At 37.0% G+C, this 18,500-nt stretch overlaps 1 protein-coding gene across 6 annotated transcripts in view; it reads left to right on the top strand.

Annotated features, from left to right (window-relative positions):
* als2b (alsin Rho guanine nucleotide exchange factor ALS2 b) overlaps positions 1-12,768 on the top strand; it is a 53,347-nt gene extending 40,579 nt beyond the window's left edge. For all 6 annotated transcript variants that reach the window (XM_049479317.1, XM_015605715.3, XM_049479316.1 and 3 more), the window contains 13 exons: positions 1,753-1,864; positions 2,008-2,085; positions 2,186-2,319; positions 3,152-3,316; positions 3,446-3,563; positions 4,963-5,120; positions 5,629-5,736; positions 6,719-6,895; positions 6,993-7,038; positions 8,672-8,733; positions 8,825-8,974; positions 9,495-9,591; positions 10,698-12,768. In XM_049479317.1, coding sequence (XP_049335274.1) covers positions 1,753-1,864; positions 2,008-2,085; positions 2,186-2,319; positions 3,152-3,316; positions 3,446-3,563; positions 4,963-5,120; positions 5,629-5,736; positions 6,719-6,895; positions 6,993-7,038; positions 8,672-8,733; positions 8,825-8,974; positions 9,495-9,591; positions 10,698-10,736 — 1,444 coding nt within the window. In that variant the 3' untranslated portion in view covers positions 10,737-12,768. The remainder of the gene's footprint in view (positions 1-1,752; positions 1,865-2,007; positions 2,086-2,185; positions 2,320-3,151; positions 3,317-3,445; positions 3,564-4,962; positions 5,121-5,628; positions 5,737-6,718; positions 6,896-6,992; positions 7,039-8,671; positions 8,734-8,824; positions 8,975-9,494; positions 9,592-10,697) is intronic.
* Positions 12,769-18,500: the final 5,732 nt, after the last annotated feature.

Genomic DNA, 18,500 nt, shown 5'->3' on the forward strand with positions numbered 1-18,500 from the left:
ACATACCAAGATGCATGAAAACTGTGATTAAAAACCAGGGTTGTCTTACCATATATTGATTTCTGAACTCTTAAAACTTTATGAATATGAACTTTTCTTTGCATTATATGAAGCTCTGCGTCATTTTTGTTATTTCAGGACAATCTACCCCTCTATCCTAACAAGAATTACGACAGTGCATACATTTATCCAAAATCAGTGTGTAAGACTGGTGGAAGAGAACATGCCAAGATGCATGAAAACTCTGATTAAAAAACAGGGTTATTCCACCAAATATTGATTTCTGAACTCTTAACATTTTGTGAATATGAACTTGTTTTCTTTGGACTGAAAGATCTGCCTCTTTTTTTATTTCAGCCATTTCTCATTTTCTGCAAATAGATGCTCTAAATGACAATAATATTATTTGGAATTTGGGAGATGCTAACACTGTTTATTTGACTCAAACATATACCTATAAATAGCGAAATCAGCTAAACTGATTCAGTCTTTTAATTTTTTCCAGAGCTGTATTAAGGGGGAGGGGGGGTTGCAGCCATCATCCTCTGGTATGGCTACTGATACATAGATGGTAAAAAGTAATTATACATTCACATAGGTCTAATATATTCAGGCAAATAGCCACACCAGCAGTGGAAGCAGTTCAAAAATCCTTGTAAGGGTTTATATAACATTTTATGTAATCAATAGTGGAGAGTAAGTCACTAGTCCGAGGCAGGTGGAATAAAACTGGGCAGTGAACAGCTGATCTTTGGTGGGAGATGGGAAAGCCTGGTGTGCAGAAACTTCCATCAGTCTTCCAAGAGAACCTGAGGGTCAAACACTCATCAGTATCAGTTTGGACAGGTGGGCAGTCAATAACTCAGAGCAAGACAGAAAGATGGAATTAGTTTTGATTAGATTTATGAAGAACAGAGAAAATATGGATAGTGACTTAGATCTGAATTGTCTAACTTAATGGAGAAAGACAGAAGGTAACATAGACACAGAGCTCTATAAAGCAACGTTCTGAGGAACCAAGATTCAATAGAGAGGACCCATCCTCTGGTCAGAACTACTTATAAATGATTAACAAAAAGTCGCTATACATCCACATGTTATCTTCAGATAACATTTATTTATAGAAATATACACCTTTTTCAGACCTGAATTAATTTTATAGCTATATGTTTGAGTAAAATGAACATTGTTTTATTCTATAAACTACAGACAACTTTTCTCCCAAATTCCAAATAATGTATGTTATAGAGAGAATTACATTTGTTATTTAGGTGTAGATCTTAAGGTTGCAAAACTATGGTCAAAATGGTTAGTTTATATGAACGTAAAAGACCAGATTTAGTTTAAACACAATTAGTGTATGTTGACCGCCCAACCCCATTTAATGAGAAGAATTGAAAGCTACTGAAATTTAAGGCATTCTTTCCTGTTCTAATGTAAAAAGTTTTTTTTTTTTAAGAAAGAAAATAACATAGAACCTAGAATTGATCCCTGTTGGGCACCTTTGAGTATTTCTAGAACACTTGATAATGACTCATTTCCTATCTTTCTATATTTAGATCTGTCTAATGAATATTTCTGAAACGGTTTCTGAACTGAGGCCTGCTGTGTGTATTAGGCAGCAGAGAGTAGATAACTGTATCTAAAATAAAGGAGTGAATTAGAATGTAAGAAAAGGATTCGTCTGTGTTTATTGGAGGATGTGAAGCTAACTTCACTTTGTGTTTTTGTGTGTGTGTTTGTATGGATCAGAGGGGAGAAGTATATGGGATTATGGCAGGAGGATCTGAGGCAGGGGAACGGAGTTATCGTCACCCAGTTTGGTCTGTACTACGAGGGGGCCTTTAGCAATAACAAGATGATGGTGAGACTCAAATTCTGCACCAAAACATGAGCAACAGCTGAACTGTGTAAGAAATTATTGATTTATTGACATCTCACTCTTTTACTCACTCTCTTTTACACACACACACACACCACATATACACACACACCACATATACACAGGGTACTGGTGTTTTGCTGTCAGAAGATGACACTACCTTTGAAGGGGATTTTTCAGATGACTGGACTCTGAGTGGAAAGGTAAAAACAATAACCCCCCCCCCCCCCCTACACACATACACATTTATTTATCTTTATCTTTGACTCATACACTCATACACTGACACTGATTTTTCTACAGGGAACTTTGACCATGCCTAACGGAGATTACATTGAGGGGTCCTTCAGTGGAGTCTGGGGCACTGGATTAAAGATCTCTGGATCCTACTACAAACCCAACCTTTACGACTCAGACAAGGACAAGAACCGCACGCTGTATGTAATCACTAATTTAAAAAATCTATATCATGACAGATTGTTACTGTCAAAATTTCTGCAATAAAAATACATTTAGATTTAGAGGATGCTAATCTAGCAAGCTACATATGGAGCTATCCGTTATTTTTACCACACTTCATTTTCCTCCAAACTGTCAGCACAATTCACCACTATCAGGTGCTCTCACTGTTTAATTTCCTTCGCTCTCTTACTCTCTTGGGAGGGGATTTGTACTTCTTTCAAGTTTGAGAGGCCTGCATGAGCCATTTTTCAACATTTCAAAAATTCTAACAAAATAAGCATGTAAAATACAGATGTCTATTATGAGTGTTAAAATAATGATATATTTTGCTTTGCATTAAACTGAATTTTTCACATACTGCCATACCACTAGAGGTGCTGCGGAGCTCCGTGTAGAAGCGCACAGTATAGAACAGTACCGCTAAAGAAGCATACAGCTTGCTAGATCTCTTCAGTCAAAAAATACATTCAAATCATCCTTCAAGCTACAGTATTAATATATATTTAAAAGGGCTGTAGTTACTGCTCTATTTTACTGGGATAAAACACTCCGACAGTGAGAAACAGAAGCAGGAGGTGTTCTGATTTCTCTCCAGTGCTAGACCAGCATTTGACTCCACACGGCTGTGTGTGCTTCTCTGATGGTTCTGTTCCGCGCTGTGCTCTGCAGCGCCCTCTAGCGGTATGGCAGTATGAGAGAAACACATACCGGGTCAGGTTCCCCCCACATATTGACAATGGACAGCCCTAATTTGTTTACATATTTCTTTGTGTGTGTGTGTGTGTGTGTGTGTCTTTGTGTGTATAGTAAGCTGGGTCGGTTGGCAGTGCCTTCAGAGGAGAAGTGGAAGGCAGTGTTTGGAGAGTGCTGGAGCAGACTGGGCTGTGAATCACCAGGGCAGGGAGACACCAGCACAGCCTGGGACAACATCGCTATAGCACTGACTACCAACAGGAGGCAGCATAGAGACAGGTCTCAGCACACGCAGGCTTCTGTTCCTATTAACATGTGTATGCATTCTGTAAATTACTCTAAACATAAAGGCTCTAAATCCATAATATCACTGTGTGTGTGTGTGTGTATGTGTGTGTTTGTTTTTAGTCCTGAATTGCTGAGTCGATCCCATAATAAAACCCTGGAGAGTTTGGAGTTTATTCCTCAGCATGTCGGGCCGGTTACGCTGGAGAAATACCACATAATTCGCCGCTACCTCATTAAGGTGAGTACTGAGTTTAAGTGAGTATTAGCATATTTTTCGCACTATAAGGTGCACCAGATTATAAAGCGCACTATCAGTAAACGTCTATTTTCTGGTCTATTTTCATACACAAGGTGCATTGGATTATAAGGCACATTTTATGCGACACTAGTAACTAGTAGTAGGAACAGGGGTGTTGCCATGTTTTCCTTCTAAATTCAGCGAGTGGCGAGACCTGTAAAGCTAAGCTAAGTGGGGAAAAAAAAAACATTTCAGGCGAGTGCTGGATGTAAATCAACACAGATACTGTTTATTTGGGCGAGTAAAACGCTTTCGTTTATTTACAGTAAGCTTAGATTGACACATTCCCACTAAAGCTGAAAGCACTATCATTAAAATTAGCGGCTAACCGCTAATACCACCTGACAGAGCTACACTGAGGAACCCTGAGTGTTCCTATAAGCCAAGGTAATGTTAGCTAGCAGTTTGTACCACATAGCTTGTTTTAACACAGCAAATGCACAGGCTACAATCCGATATACTCGCCTCTGAACAGCAAAAGAGATAGCACTGTGGTTAGCGGCTCATGCTAATGCTGCTACAGCAGTGCTATCCAGGGTTAGCAGCAGGTTACAGGCCGATAATACTTACCTCTGGAAGGCCAAAGAGTTAGGGCTTCATGCAGTTAGAAGCTAAAGCTAATGCTGTTGGAGAACTAAACTGATACTCCTCTATAACGCTGTACTTCAGCAGAGTGGCTTTACTGCTCCTTACAACCTGACTGGTAAAATTCATACATGAGAAAAAGAAAGTATTTTAAGTGCGCCTTATACAGTAAAAAATACAGACTTATCAGATGTATCAGGTGTACAAGTATTGCTGTCAAAGTATTGCAATATTGTGTTTTGCAATATTTTGCAAAAGTATTAATATTTAATTAAAGGTTTAATTAAAAGATTGGTGGCAGACAGTGACAATCAGAGTAGATAGCAGTAGTTTCAGCTACAGCTGCAGTTAACGTTAACTGGGGGTGCACCAAATATTTGGCAGCTGAAAATATCCAGTCGGCAAAAACAGTGACAGGCTGATTTTTATTTTATTTTTGCTTTTGATCAAAATATGGTCAAATATCTAAATAGTGTTAAAAATTGCATTTTGTTTTTAAGCATTTTAAGGTATTTGGTATATCTGGTATATTTTATTATTACAGAGCAACATATTTCAGCTAATAATGTAACATATATTCAAATATAGATACTCTTTAAAACATATTTGAGTAGCCTATAATCTCCTGAAAATAATCTCTGGCATGTGTGACCGTCTTCCATAATTGTTTTGTAGTTTTTGGGTAAATAAAAATGAGAGAAATTGGAGTTGTATAGCACTTCTTCCTGCTGTTCACCTCTGTCCTGTTCTGCAGGCATGTGACACTCCTCTGCACCCTCTGGGTCGGCTGGTGGAGACGCTAGTTGCTGTTTACCGGATGACGTATGTGGGTGTTGGAGCGAACCGCAGGCTGCTGCAGCAGGCTGTTAATGAGATCAAATCCTACCTCAGCCGCATCTTCCAGATCGTCAGGTGTGTGTGTGTGTGTGTGTGTGTGTGTGTGTGTGTGTGTGTGTGTGTGTGTGTGTGCCTGTAATGTAAAATCTTGTAAATGTCAATACATTCAAAACCATTTTATACAATATGTGAAAATAATAATATTGTTATATCGTACATGTGAGCGTGCATTGTGCCCTGTGAGCATGTCAGTGTTGCACAAATTTATGAGGTAAAAACATGTTGGGATTAAAGGAGCAGCATGATGACTTTATTTCACCATCTCAAACTAAATACTCCGGTATAACTGTCTAGTGTTTATTATTAAAAAGTCAAATATGACTTAGATGCTCAGATGTTAAATATTTAAATATACAGCATGATGTTTTTTTCGTGTTACAAATAAATACTGATACTTTAACATTATACATTGTATAAATTCTTAATCTGAAACCTGTGATGATTTTATGGAACTGCATGCAGTGAGAGTCACCTCTCTGAGCTGATCTGAGTGTGGGATTATATATATGGATATGTTTTTTAGGTTCCTCTTTCCTGATCTTCCTGAAGAAGGGGGCTTGCTTGCTGAGGGTCCAAATGAGAAGAAAGAATCTGAATCATCTGGAAACAAAATAGACTCTCCAAAACCAGGGTGAGCATCTGATCAGAACAGTCTTCATGTACTATAGTAGCACATATGTAATATTATAATTGAATATATATATATATATATATATATATATATATATATATATATATATATATATATATATAGTGCTGTCTAGTTAATACAAATTTAACAAAGCTTGTAATTAACAGAGCATTTTTTACACGCTCTGTGATTAATTAATCTAAATCACATTCATCACTTTTTGCTTTTTTTAATCTAAATTAATTAATAAATAAAAAAGGTCAAAATAAAATAACTAAGTGCTCTTTATTTTCTTACTGCACATCTTTTAATTAATAGCTATCTACTAATCCTACAGCTCTAAGCTCTACTCAGTAACACTGAGATTTTAGCCAGTGTTAAAGCCCATACTGTTAGAGCAAAATATAAGGGAGCCAATCAGAACAGAGCTCATTTACAGTTTTATAGTTCTAAGGGTTTAGGAGAGGTTAAAAAAGTCTGAATGATCACTTGCATGTGTGTGTGCGCCTTGTTTTATTGCCCACCACTTCGTCTTCACTGATTATCCAGCAACATTTGTGAATTGATAACTGTTGTAATAAAATATTGATGTATCAAAGTATCACAATATTATGTTTGGCAATACTGGGTTGATTATTAAAAACACAGTATTGGAATTTAAAGAATAGTTACAAGATTGGTGTCAGACATTGGTTCGTTTTGTATTGTGTTTAACCAATACAACCCACTAGAGGTCATTGCTGTACTTTTTTGTTAGATCCCACTGTTCTGATCAACCTTAGACTTAATTTTAGTCAGTTCTTGACAATACACATCCCTATTAATGAGTTACAGAAATAAAATTTAAAGAAATCAAAATTAATTGTTGAATTCAGGATGCATTTTGAATCATTAAGACCCTTAATTACATTCCATTTTATGATATGAGCCTGCCTTTGTTTGTCTATCTACTCTGTGTGTGTGTGTGTGTGTGTGTGTGCAGGCGTGTGGTCAGTAGTTCAGCTCTGCTCCTGCCCGTGTTGCTGCCGCGTCTGTACCCCCCTCTCTTCACGCTGTATGCTCTGGAAAAGGAGAAAGAGGACGATGTGTACTGGGAATGTGTGCTGAGGCTCAACAAACAACCGGACCTCGCTCTCCTCGCCTTCCTCGGAGTGCATCAGTAAGAATCATGCATACACAGAAAAAAATACATAACTATAGTATGTGTGTCTATGATGTGTGTTTGTTGATCGGTATCTCTTTGTTTTTTTTTGTAGAAAATTTTGGCCTGTGACCATGACGTTACATGGAGAAAAGCAACAGGTATAAATGCTGCCGGCACTTGTGTCTCACAGCTTTTAGAGATGGGACCAATCCAATCCAACATATCCTAACATAACGTATCGGGTCTGATATTAATGTGATCTATTTATCGAATTTTGGACGAACAGGACCAATCCACTTACCGATCCACATCTTACCATGAACCCACAGCTTCAGTCTCTAAGAAAACTAATGGCATTAGCTGTTGTTTTTCAGGATATTGATTTTTATTTGGAGATAAACTAATGTGTATAAAGCCAGCTTCGTACAGTTTAATCAGTTTAATTGAGAACCTGCCGAGATTTCACATAAAACAATATCAGTTCATGCTAGGGAACAGACACAGACACCACCAGGCAGCAGACTCTTACTTATGCTTTACAGAAATTTAAAACGGTTTTATCTGATTTAGCTTAATTGTCACAAATGCCAGACACGGGTGAGACACATGCAGATTAGAATCAGAGAATTTATTATAGAGGGTAACGGTACTACAGGGAAAACCAAGCACAGGTGTAGCTAACACCAGTAAGGCAGCATAAATAAACAACATACCAAAATATTTGGAGCAGAAGGTCATACACAGCCCTTTAGAAAGAAAGGTCATACACGAAAGGTGGAGAGGATAAAAAAAAACATTCAAATAGGGATATTTACTGTATATCAACTCTACTTCTTCACAACTTTACAGCTGATGCTTTCAAACACATTAGGAGACAAGAAATTCAAGTTACTAACTTTTGACAAGTTCAGCACAGCTGTTAACTAAAAGCCATTCCAGATGACTATACCTCAAAAAGCTGACTGAGAAAATGCCAGGATGTGCAAAGTCATCTAAGAAAGAGGTTTCTGGTTTGTTTAACACTTTTTTGTTTACTAAATAATTCCATATGTTTTTTTTTCATAGTTTGCAAGACTTTAGTATTAATCTACAGTGTACATTTATTTGAAATAATAGTATTTTTTAATAATACCCTTAAAACTTTGCTATTTACTGATCACCTGCAGTAAATAGCAAAATAAGTACACAACTTGCTGCCTTTAAGACAGATAACAGTAGCCACTGTTATCACAATATGGATTTTTTAAAATAATTTAAAAATATACATAACAGTAGTATAACAGTTGTAATACTCCTTATCTTAAATAATTGTAAAACAACAACATTAATGTGAAAAGAGCTGTTGTATTAGAATGTGTATCGGTATCAGAAGAACTACAAAAATGTGGATTGGCCCATCCCTAATATTTTTATCATTCTAATTTGATTTATATTGAATGTTGCACCATGTAAAATCAACTTGTAATTGTTTTAGTTTTCATTGTTTTAGTCTAATAACACCCAAATATGAAGTTATTCAAGCAGTACATTCATTCAAGCTTATGTGACATAAAACACTGCCTTAACCAAAATAAAATATAGTATTAATGTAGAATGATTTAAATTTCAGGATTTATAGACAGCTTATGATTACTAAGGGTTAGATGAAGCAGTATTAGCAGGTACTTGGTTATCAGGTATCAGAAATCTGAAAGTGACAAGTAGCGCAAGTGCAGTCCTATTTGTGATCAAAGAAATATAATGATGCTCAAGCTAAAAATATGTCTGTTTTGTCCTGGTTTCTATGTCTAGGTCCTCTCCAGCACTAAAGATGCCTGTTTTGCGTCGGCGGTGGAAACACTACAGCAGATCAGGTTAGAGATCAGGATGAGTGAAAAGGCAAATCAGTTTAAAATGATCTACAGTTTAATGATGTTTATATTGTTTTGATTTTGCTTCCTCTAGCACAACATTCACTCCCTCAGACAAGCTGCAGGTCATCCAGCTGACCTTTGAGGAGATCACCCAAGAAGTTCTAGCTTTGCTGAAACAAGACTTCCTTTGGTCCATGGATGATCTGTTTCCTGTGTTCCTCTATGTTGTGCTGCGTGCACGGTATGTAAAGCTCTAATGTATGATGGAGGGTGAATAAATGGACATACTTAGGATAGACAGTGCTGTGCAAATGTCTTTGAATTACTAATTTTAAATATCAGGGCAGTATTTTTTTGCTCAGTAAAAAAATAATATTACAATAAATATGAATAACAAATTAACAATTAAAAAGACAAAAGTAGTGATATTACATCACTGTGTTTATTAAAACATCTAAATTCCCCTTATGGAGGCTAGTATTATTTACAATTATCATTATACAAACAGCTGGTTTAAGAAGTCAGTGCTTATCTGTGTTTTTCATACTCAGCTCAAATGAGATTAAATCCTTTCTTTAAAAAAATCTTATAGCTTTTTTACTGTATTCATATTTATTTGCATCTGTTTAAATTGTTTGTCTTATAGATGAGATGCATGGTTTAAGTAATGTGCTAAGGCGTCTAAATCTAAAACTCTTGCACAGTACAGAATACTGTAGGTGTATTTTTTTAACAATAATACCTCTGTGTTGCCTCATTAGCATAAGAAACCTGGGCTCAGAGGTCAGTCTGATAGAGGACCTTATGGACCCATGTGTGCAGCATGGAGAACATGGCATCATGTTTACTACACTAAAGGTAGTATGCACGCATACATACACACACACACACACACACACAAACAAGTCAGCTTTATGAGGTAGAGTCACCTGGGATGGCTTTCATTTAACAGCTGTGCTAAACTTGTCAAGAGTTAAATACTTGCATTTATTGTCTTCTTAATGTGTGTGGAGAGGTAGAGTTGGTATACAGTGTGTAGCTCTATTTGAGTAATGTTCTAATCAAGAATATGGCAAAAACTTCTCAACTAAGTAAAGAAAAAAAAATAAAGAATGAAGGTCAGTGAGTCACAAGGACCTTTAAAAATGTTATGATGAAATGGGCTCTCATCAGGACCGCCACAGGAAAGAAAAATCAAGGGCCCTATTTTAGTGATATATAGACAATATGCCTTGCACCTCTCAAAACACGCTCTCAAGTCATGTACTAATTTTCTTACTTAATCATCTGTGTGTTTTGGGCATCACATAATTAAATAATCAACGTGTTCCTTTCTATTCCCTTTAAGATTTAAGATTTATACTGTGCATTAAGACCCTAAGGCAAATCACTCTGGTGTGTCAGTGTGAGTGCTCAGTGGAAGATTGTATATACCAGATGTATATACCTAGCTTATTCGATTTTACTCTATTCAGGTGCTTGTCAGAAAAGATCGAGCCAATAAAATTAAGAGATTAAATATAAACACATGGAAAAGTTAAATGGTATTTGTTTCCATAATATCTCTTAAATTTGTGTATAATCCATCTAGAATTCTGAGTTTTCCTACTTAGCACCTCATTGGCTGTTTAAGTGCAATTTACCAATTAATAATAAAACTGGTATTTTATGAATGCAGTCAGTCACCACTTCTCTCAACTGCTACATCACAAACAGACCATGTCAAAATAAAAGCCACTAACACAAACAAGCAAAAACACTATCAAAATAAAAGTCATTAATGCAAACTAACAGACTGTATCTAAGTAAATGTTACTGTCTACTTTTTTGCTGAGTAAATAACCAATCTTTGATCCCATTTGATCTGTTACACCATTGACTAGCTGGATAATTTGTAAAAACCTGCTATATTGCTCCTTCTGTTCACTTTTTTTGTGTAAAATCTTCCCTCTTTCTTCTTTCAGGCTTGCTATTATCAGATTCAGCATGAGAAGATCACATAAGGAACGAGCGCCTGGCCACTAACACAACAACTGACACAGGGACCAGCCAACCAGCAAGTTCATAAGAGGGATGATCTTTGTTCTGACAAACCTGTGATGAGCCTGAGCCTGAAACTGAACCCTGATGTCAGAACCTGACGAGGCCACTGGAAGAAGATTACTTAGATTTTTTAATCCTGACTTTCTTCCTCCTATTCAGAGTACCACCCTGTTCCTATTCCTTTTTGTGATCCTGTTGTTGATAGTTTTTTTTTTCCTCTGGATGTTCTTTCATGAAGATACAGGTTCACCATGTCTGAACCCTTGGCTCCAGACTGGTTCAGAATGAAGGAATTTTCTACAGGAGTTTTCTGTAACCTGAAATGTTACAGAAAAAAAGGTTACATTATTTTGTGGTTTGGCAGTCCAAGTCATTTTGTGTTTTTCTTTTTTGCACACAGATTTTTATAAAAATAATCAGGATTTAACAGTATTTGTCTGCATTGCAATACAGCATCCATATCTTCATATCTGTGAATGTGTGAACGTGCATTCCACTGCCTAGAAGGTCCAAACTGACCTAGACCCGCTTTCTCGCTTTCAGAAAGCCCAATCGTTGCTCAGTCGCCACTGAGAGCAGATGTTTTATAAAGCTGTAAAAGTCTACTGATCCAGTGAAGAATGTGATGTGAGGTAAGAAGGAGTCAGAGACAGTGCTGCTAATAACTCGGCCGGTGCATGGAGTTTTGTCCTGCGTGTTTTCACAGAATTATTTTTGTTTTTTAACAGTGTGAAAATTATTATTGATTGCGTACGTGTCACAGCGTGGCCAGATATCAGTTGTCTGGAAAAGTGAAGTCTTATCAAGTATTTTGCTTAATATTGTTCAGAAATATTATCAGTTTCACGCAAAAACCTTGTTCTTCTCCAAAATGGCAACTTTACAGGAGAAATATTATATATCTTTTAAGCATTTCTATTGGGTCCATGCATCGTGAAATCTTTACACAATATATTAACAACTGTCAGTAGAGCTGGGCGAAAATTCTATCACTTTGTTCTTCTAAAATTTGGTCGATACAATATAATTCAGATATTAATATCAACAATATAAAAGCCACAAAACATGCCAAGAATACCTAAAACATGCGTGTCTGTAACTTCAATTTTCTTAAAATAATAATAATATTAATAATACTTTTTCATATTCCAGTTCTTGTAGAGCACCTTGTAATTAATGTCAGTGACAGATGCTAAAAATATATAATGTATATTAAAATATCAGAAAAGTGTTTTACATATCTCCCCAAAATCATTTTCTGTCACTATATATTCAAATTCAATTCATTTGTCCAGCTCTAACTGTCTGATTATATATTTTGTTATTCAAAAAATGAAAAAAACTTAAAAAATGAAGGAATAAAGTGTTTTTGCGTGACAGCGATGATATCTTACTTGAAGAAACTTTGCTGCAGAACTGCAACTTTGTAATAGTTTGTGCTGTTTCATGTGTAAGTCATCTTCACTTGAAAGGCCAAATTATGCTAGCTTGACAGGTCGACGGCTGTTTTGTCATATGATGCATAATTTTAAAATGTAATTTTTCTGTTTGTTTTTTTGTATTTTAAACCACAACTGTTTGTTACAGCAATCCTATGAAGCTGCGGTCGATGGGTTTGCTTCTAACAGCACTGATAAGCTGATTTAAGCTATTTATCTTATCGATGTTTGGCTCGGGGGGGCTGAGGTACACTTATGTGACTTATGTTCTCCTGTCTGATCATTGATTTGATGTTTGTTTGTAAAGCATTCATTCAGTCAATGCATTCATCAATACCTCTTCCAGTGTTTCTAACCCAGTGTTTCCAGTGATCTGACAGCTGAGTCATTGTGATTGTTGTTTTTAATGGTTACAGTTTTTATTTATTTGATGACGGGGTCCCAATGCAGTGATAATCTCAGCAGTGTGGATAATCTTCTAAGAGTAATAAACTTGCTGATGACCAACATGCTGGAATGACCACTCACCTTATGGAATAAACTGTCAAATCCATGCTCCGCCCACAGCATTGTTTCTTATTTGTTTCTTATTAGGTTTCTAAGTTACTTCCAAGAAGTAGTTAAAGAGTTAACGATATCTCATTCATTTGAACTGCGGTGTGAAATGGACTTGGGTTGTAGTGAAACATAATAACGAATATGAACTTTTGTCGAATAGCTCACCTCTGTTCACCTCTTGCATTCTGAAATATAGTGCTTTAAACAATGCTCCCAACAGGCTTACAGTGCTAATGATGGGGGCATAACATTGCCCATGCAAAGATATCGCTATTATAGTACCTTAAGGTAGTTCTCTGGCACTGCATTTTGAAATTAAGTCACGGTAAGTCGACTGATGACCACAAAAGAATAGGTAGAATAGAAACAGATTGCAAAACGAATTTATTGCAAATGCATGAATAATTATAGAGATATTTTGAGCAACAGATGTTTCACTCCCCCACAATTTCATTTTACACCGGATTTCTTCTTTAACTAACGTAAGTAAATGACCTCTGCTCCTACTGGCTACCTTATATGCCTGTCCTGTCCTCAACATCTTCCAGCTTGCCGAGTTCTGATCCAGCACTCTTGACTGAATTTATAATACAATGATACAACTCTGGGAAAAAATAAGAGAAAAAATATGATTTTATTTTAAAATTATGATTTTATTTGATTAACCAAATTAAAAACCTCTGTAATATAATCAAGAGGAAGATGGATCATCACAACCATCAAACTAAGCTGAACTGCTTAAATGTTTGCACCAGGAGTGGCATAAAGTCATCCAAAAGCAGTGTGTAAGACTGGTGGAGGAGAACATGCCAAGATGCATGAAAACTGTGATTAAACACCAGGGTTTTTCCACCAAATATAGATTTCTGAACTCTTAAAACTTTATCATTTATATATGAACTTGTTTTCTTTGCATTATTTGAGGTCTGAAAGCTCTGCATCTTCTTGCGTCAGAAATTTCTAATTTTCTGTAAATAAATGCTCTAAATGACAAAATTTTTATTTGGGATTTGGAAGAAATGTTATAGTTTATAGAATAAAACAACAATGATCATTTTTGCTTGTATTAGTGTGAACAGCAAAAAACATACTGAATCTGACATTTTCAGTTCTGATTTGGGCCACACAATATGTGTAAAATCTCATACTTGTCCAATCCACTGCAATGTGACTCTTTACATCATGGCAGGATGAGAAACCAACCGAGCTCAAATATTTGTGTCTGTTCACAACCACTCAGTGTTTCTAATGAAAGGGCAGAATGCAGCTACAGGAAGACAAAATGCTTAAAAATAAGGACATATGATAAAACCAAAGGAAGAGAAGTGTCCATGACTGAATAACTTAGACTAAAAAGGGCTTGTGATGGGCTTACAAGCTTTTGTCGAGTAGCCCACCTCCATTCACCCCTGGACTTCTGAAATTTAGCACTTCTAGCTAATGCTCCCAACATGCTTACAATGCTAGTGATAGGGGCATAGCATTGTCCATGCAAAGAAATCACTGTTTTTACACCATTAAAAAGTTAATAGTAGCTCCACACTTCATTGGTAGAATTCTGTGGGGCCTGGCATTCAAAACAAGGCACTAAGAACTTTGAAAGTGCAGGTAGTTCAGCGCCACCTGTGGGCGGTGTAATTCTGAGGTTTTTGTTTTACTAGCTACTGCAGACAGTGGAGGCTAAAGAACAGTTGCAATCATATGCATGTATATACAACTCAGAGAGACCTACAGTATTTCACAAAGAACAAGAAAAAGAGGGATGAGACTTTAAAAGAACCGTTAGAAGCACTTTCACTTGTAAGAGTGTATATCAGCACCCAGTGGAAAGTAGATGCAGTTGTAAGCACGGCTTTGTTGTCAGTCAGAGAAGAAAACAATCCTTCATATGAATGTTACCATGGCTTAGCTAGCATTAGCTCTTTTTCATGATGCAGAACATTTTTAGATGGTGGTGGAGGGAGAGAGGGATGAGCGAGTGGATTGAAAAGAGAGGGAGGGTCAATAGCAATAAATAGAAAAGGCTTTTGTCAAATACTGACGCGGGTGTTTTAACAGCCTGGCGACTGGGCATTACAGTGCCTTCTTTAGCAAAAGAAATAATCCATCAGTCATTTTAAAAACTACAGATCTGACTGCAGACTGAGTGAATGTATGTCAAAGCCAAACTGCCTGCTTTCAAACCTATACTATCTCAGAGGCCTGGACAATGATACAATGACACAAATATTATATTTTTAATACTATGATATTTACCAATATTTTCACAATGCATGACATTTAACTCGATACACATGATCACCGCCAAAATGCATTAGTACTGACAAATACTTTATTCAGTTAGACTGAGCTAATTAATCAGTCCTCTACCTCTACCACCATAGTATTACAACAGTAAAATTAATCATGACAATATTAGATAAATTTAACAATGAAAATGATGTCCTTGAGCTACACTGTCACCACCTGGATTTAACTAAGTATAACCCCTATTGAGAATCTTTGAGATGTGCTGGAGAAGGCTTTCATCAATCATCAATGCAAGATCTTGGTGAAATATTAATGAAACACTGAATTGAAATAAATCTTGTGACACTGCAGAAGCTTATTGAAACAATGCTATGGCAAATGCGTGTCACAATCAATTTGGCAAAACCTACCACTACATGGGCAAAAGTACTGGGACCCCTGCTTATTCACTGCTCTTTCTGAAATCAAGGGTTTAAAAAAAGATTGTCCTGCTTTTGTTGGAGTAACTGTCTCTGCTGCCCAGCAAAGACTATCTACTAGATTTTGGATCCTCTTTGCTCTGAAGATTTAATTGCATTCAGTGACAAGAATATTACTGGGGTCAGTATATTGGATGATCGCCACCCCATCTTATCCAGAAGTATTGGATGGAACACTATTATTCCAGAGAACACAGCTGTACTGTTCCACAACTCCACAGATTTATACCCAGCTTTATATAATTCTGTATACAGGGACTAGACAAACAGAGGCCCAACACCATTTCTAATTTGTACTCCTGCTTCTAGGAATTGGGACAACCCTTCAAAATCCCAGACAAACCAAGTCTCCCTGAAGCTGCGGGAGTCTCTCGCATTTCGGTAGTGGCTCCCTGATGCCCGCGAGTCACATATAATCTCCCGGAATTCAGAACGAGCGCCCCAAACGCACACACAGGCGAGAGACTTGTGGATGAGTAACCTCCCTGAAATCAACTTTTGCAACTTGGGATGTCTGAAATCCTGACATATCATCAGGAGTCTAAAAGCCTCCATGCTATGACAAAAATGGCATATTACAGTGGCTCACAACAATGGTTCTGGAGCAGGTGATAGGTTGTTTCAGGAAACCATTAAAATATGCAGGAATTGGGGTCCTCAGGGAGTAGGGAACCACTGGAATATCACAATGACCTTTGCCAGTGAACAATAAATAAATAACACTGCTTCATTACCAGGCTAGCTGTGATCTGTAGATGAAGCTGCTAGGCTGATATGATAGCAGTTGAGTGCTAAAGTTTAGCAACCTAGCTGCTGTTTGACTATTAAACTTCAGCTCATCATATGTCTTCAAAACGGGGGCAGGTGGTGCAGCAATTAATTATTATTGTGTATTTCTTAATTCCTCTGTGATGAGGAGCTGAAATTAGCTTTTATTAGATTTAACTTATTTTTTCCATTCCACCTTAAATGCTGTAGCCTCTGCTGTCTGTTGCACCATTTAGGGTGGAACAGGAAAGTACAGGAAAGATTAAATACTAGCGATTTTTTTAATTGTTCTGAAGAAAATGGCCATCTTGCTAGTAATACTTATAGCCCTCTGTTTGGAGCGTTTCTCTGAAAAATCTCTGTTTGAAGGGTCATGTAGCCCTAATACTTCCCTCTCCACCCTATCCCTAGGCGTGCACTCAAAACAGAGAGGTAGGAATAAGTGGTAGTGCCAAGGGGTGAAATGGGATTGAGCCTTAAACATTTGGAAATATAGCGTACAATATTCTATATACACTCATACAAACACTTAAAAACACTTAGGTGCCAAAATGCATGTATAACTTGAAATTGTTTAGACTTTGAAACTCTGTAATTGTTAACATTGTTAATAATAGTTTTAAAATAAAGATCAACAATCATTGTGTCCTCTCAGTCTGATGAGCTATCTGCTAGACCTTTCACTAGATGCATTAGTTTCTGGCCTTCTTAAGTCTTTCTGGTCAGAAATTAAGCCTGTAATTCCCCTGTAATGTGTGTTTAGCTCCTGTTTGCTAGTCAGCTGAGGTAGTCCAGTTTGTTTTCATCACCTAGCATTAGCTTTTAGCCTAATGCTTATCTCTGTTTACCTGAGTGACTTTCACTTCTTTGTGTGCCAAGTTTGAGCTCCCATTCTGCAGACACTGGTACCGATTCCCATAACTAGCTGTGAGTCTGGAGGAAATAATAATTGCTGTTCTCTAGTATCAACACCACGATATTCAACTCAAGTTACATTTTTGCAATTTGGGAGCTTTGTCTAGGGCTAGGAGGGCTTTTAAATAGTGGGCTGGGCATATATAGGCCTATCACTTTGTTTTATAAAATATAACGAGTCATGTTATGTAACGACTGAGGGGTTTGCAAGTATTACTGTGACAAGGAAAATACAGTTTAATATTCTAGGGCTCAGAATGAATATTGAGAAATATCTGCCTACAGTGATATGAAAAGGCACAGATGGGAATACAGTAAAAATACCCAAGGCAAGTTCTACAGAAGCCATGTCAACAAACAGGGACGAAGCATGATGAGATCACAGTGTGACCCTCATTTACTTCACTGCTGTTCTATTTAATTACGCTCAAGAGGATTATATACACTGTGTGTGTGTGTGTGAGAGAAAGAGAGAGAGATGTTTAGAGTCTAGTGTGTGTGAGTGTGTGCGTGTGAAAATGAGTATGCGATAATGCATTGAGGGTATGCAGGCCTGTGTGTGTGTGTCTGTGTAAGTGTGTGATTAGAGATAGTGGGTGGGTCTGTTTTAAAGCTTCGCTACATTACGTGCGTTAACAGCAGAAAGAGTTAAGAAGCTTTGTGACAGCGTGCCATCTGATACGTGGAAAACAACTTCCTCCTACACACAGTGTCTCTCTCTGTCTCTCTCTCTCACTCACTAACTTCATCGCTTCAATCTTAGTGTTTTATTTTAGAGTAATGATAATTTCAGAGCTTACCAAGCAGCATTATTTTCAATCATTTCCAAACCTTTATTAAATTATTATTTAGGTTGATTTCCAAAACATTTTGGAGCATAAAGAACAAGTGACATATATTAATTATATAAACATAAAAAGCGAATGCTACAAAAATAGAGATATGATCGTTTTTGCATGAGATCGGTTTCGCATTTTGCATTTGCACCAGAAACCTGTGACTTCATTCACAGCCCAGAGATTTCTGACTCGATTAGGACTCATTAGGTTTGAGACTCATCTCCATTTTCCATTAGACTGGACTCAACCTTTAATCCTGGAAATATGACAGAGACTTAAGACACAACTTGGACTTACACCCTAAAGACTTAACACATGACTTAGGCCCCTATCTTACAGCCTGTGCAAGGCATATTGCAATGCTCGTTGCTATCCTACCCCCAACCATCATGTAAATAGCAACAATGCTTGTGAATATGTCTACACAGATGAGCGTGGTGTTCAGGTAAATATCCAGTGATATCTTGGCAACAGAA

This window comes from Astyanax mexicanus, chromosome 5, assembly GCF_023375975.1.
Source record: "Astyanax mexicanus isolate ESR-SI-001 chromosome 5, AstMex3_surface, whole genome shotgun sequence".
Taxonomy (NCBI): domain Eukaryota; kingdom Metazoa; phylum Chordata; class Actinopteri; order Characiformes; family Acestrorhamphidae; genus Astyanax; species Astyanax mexicanus.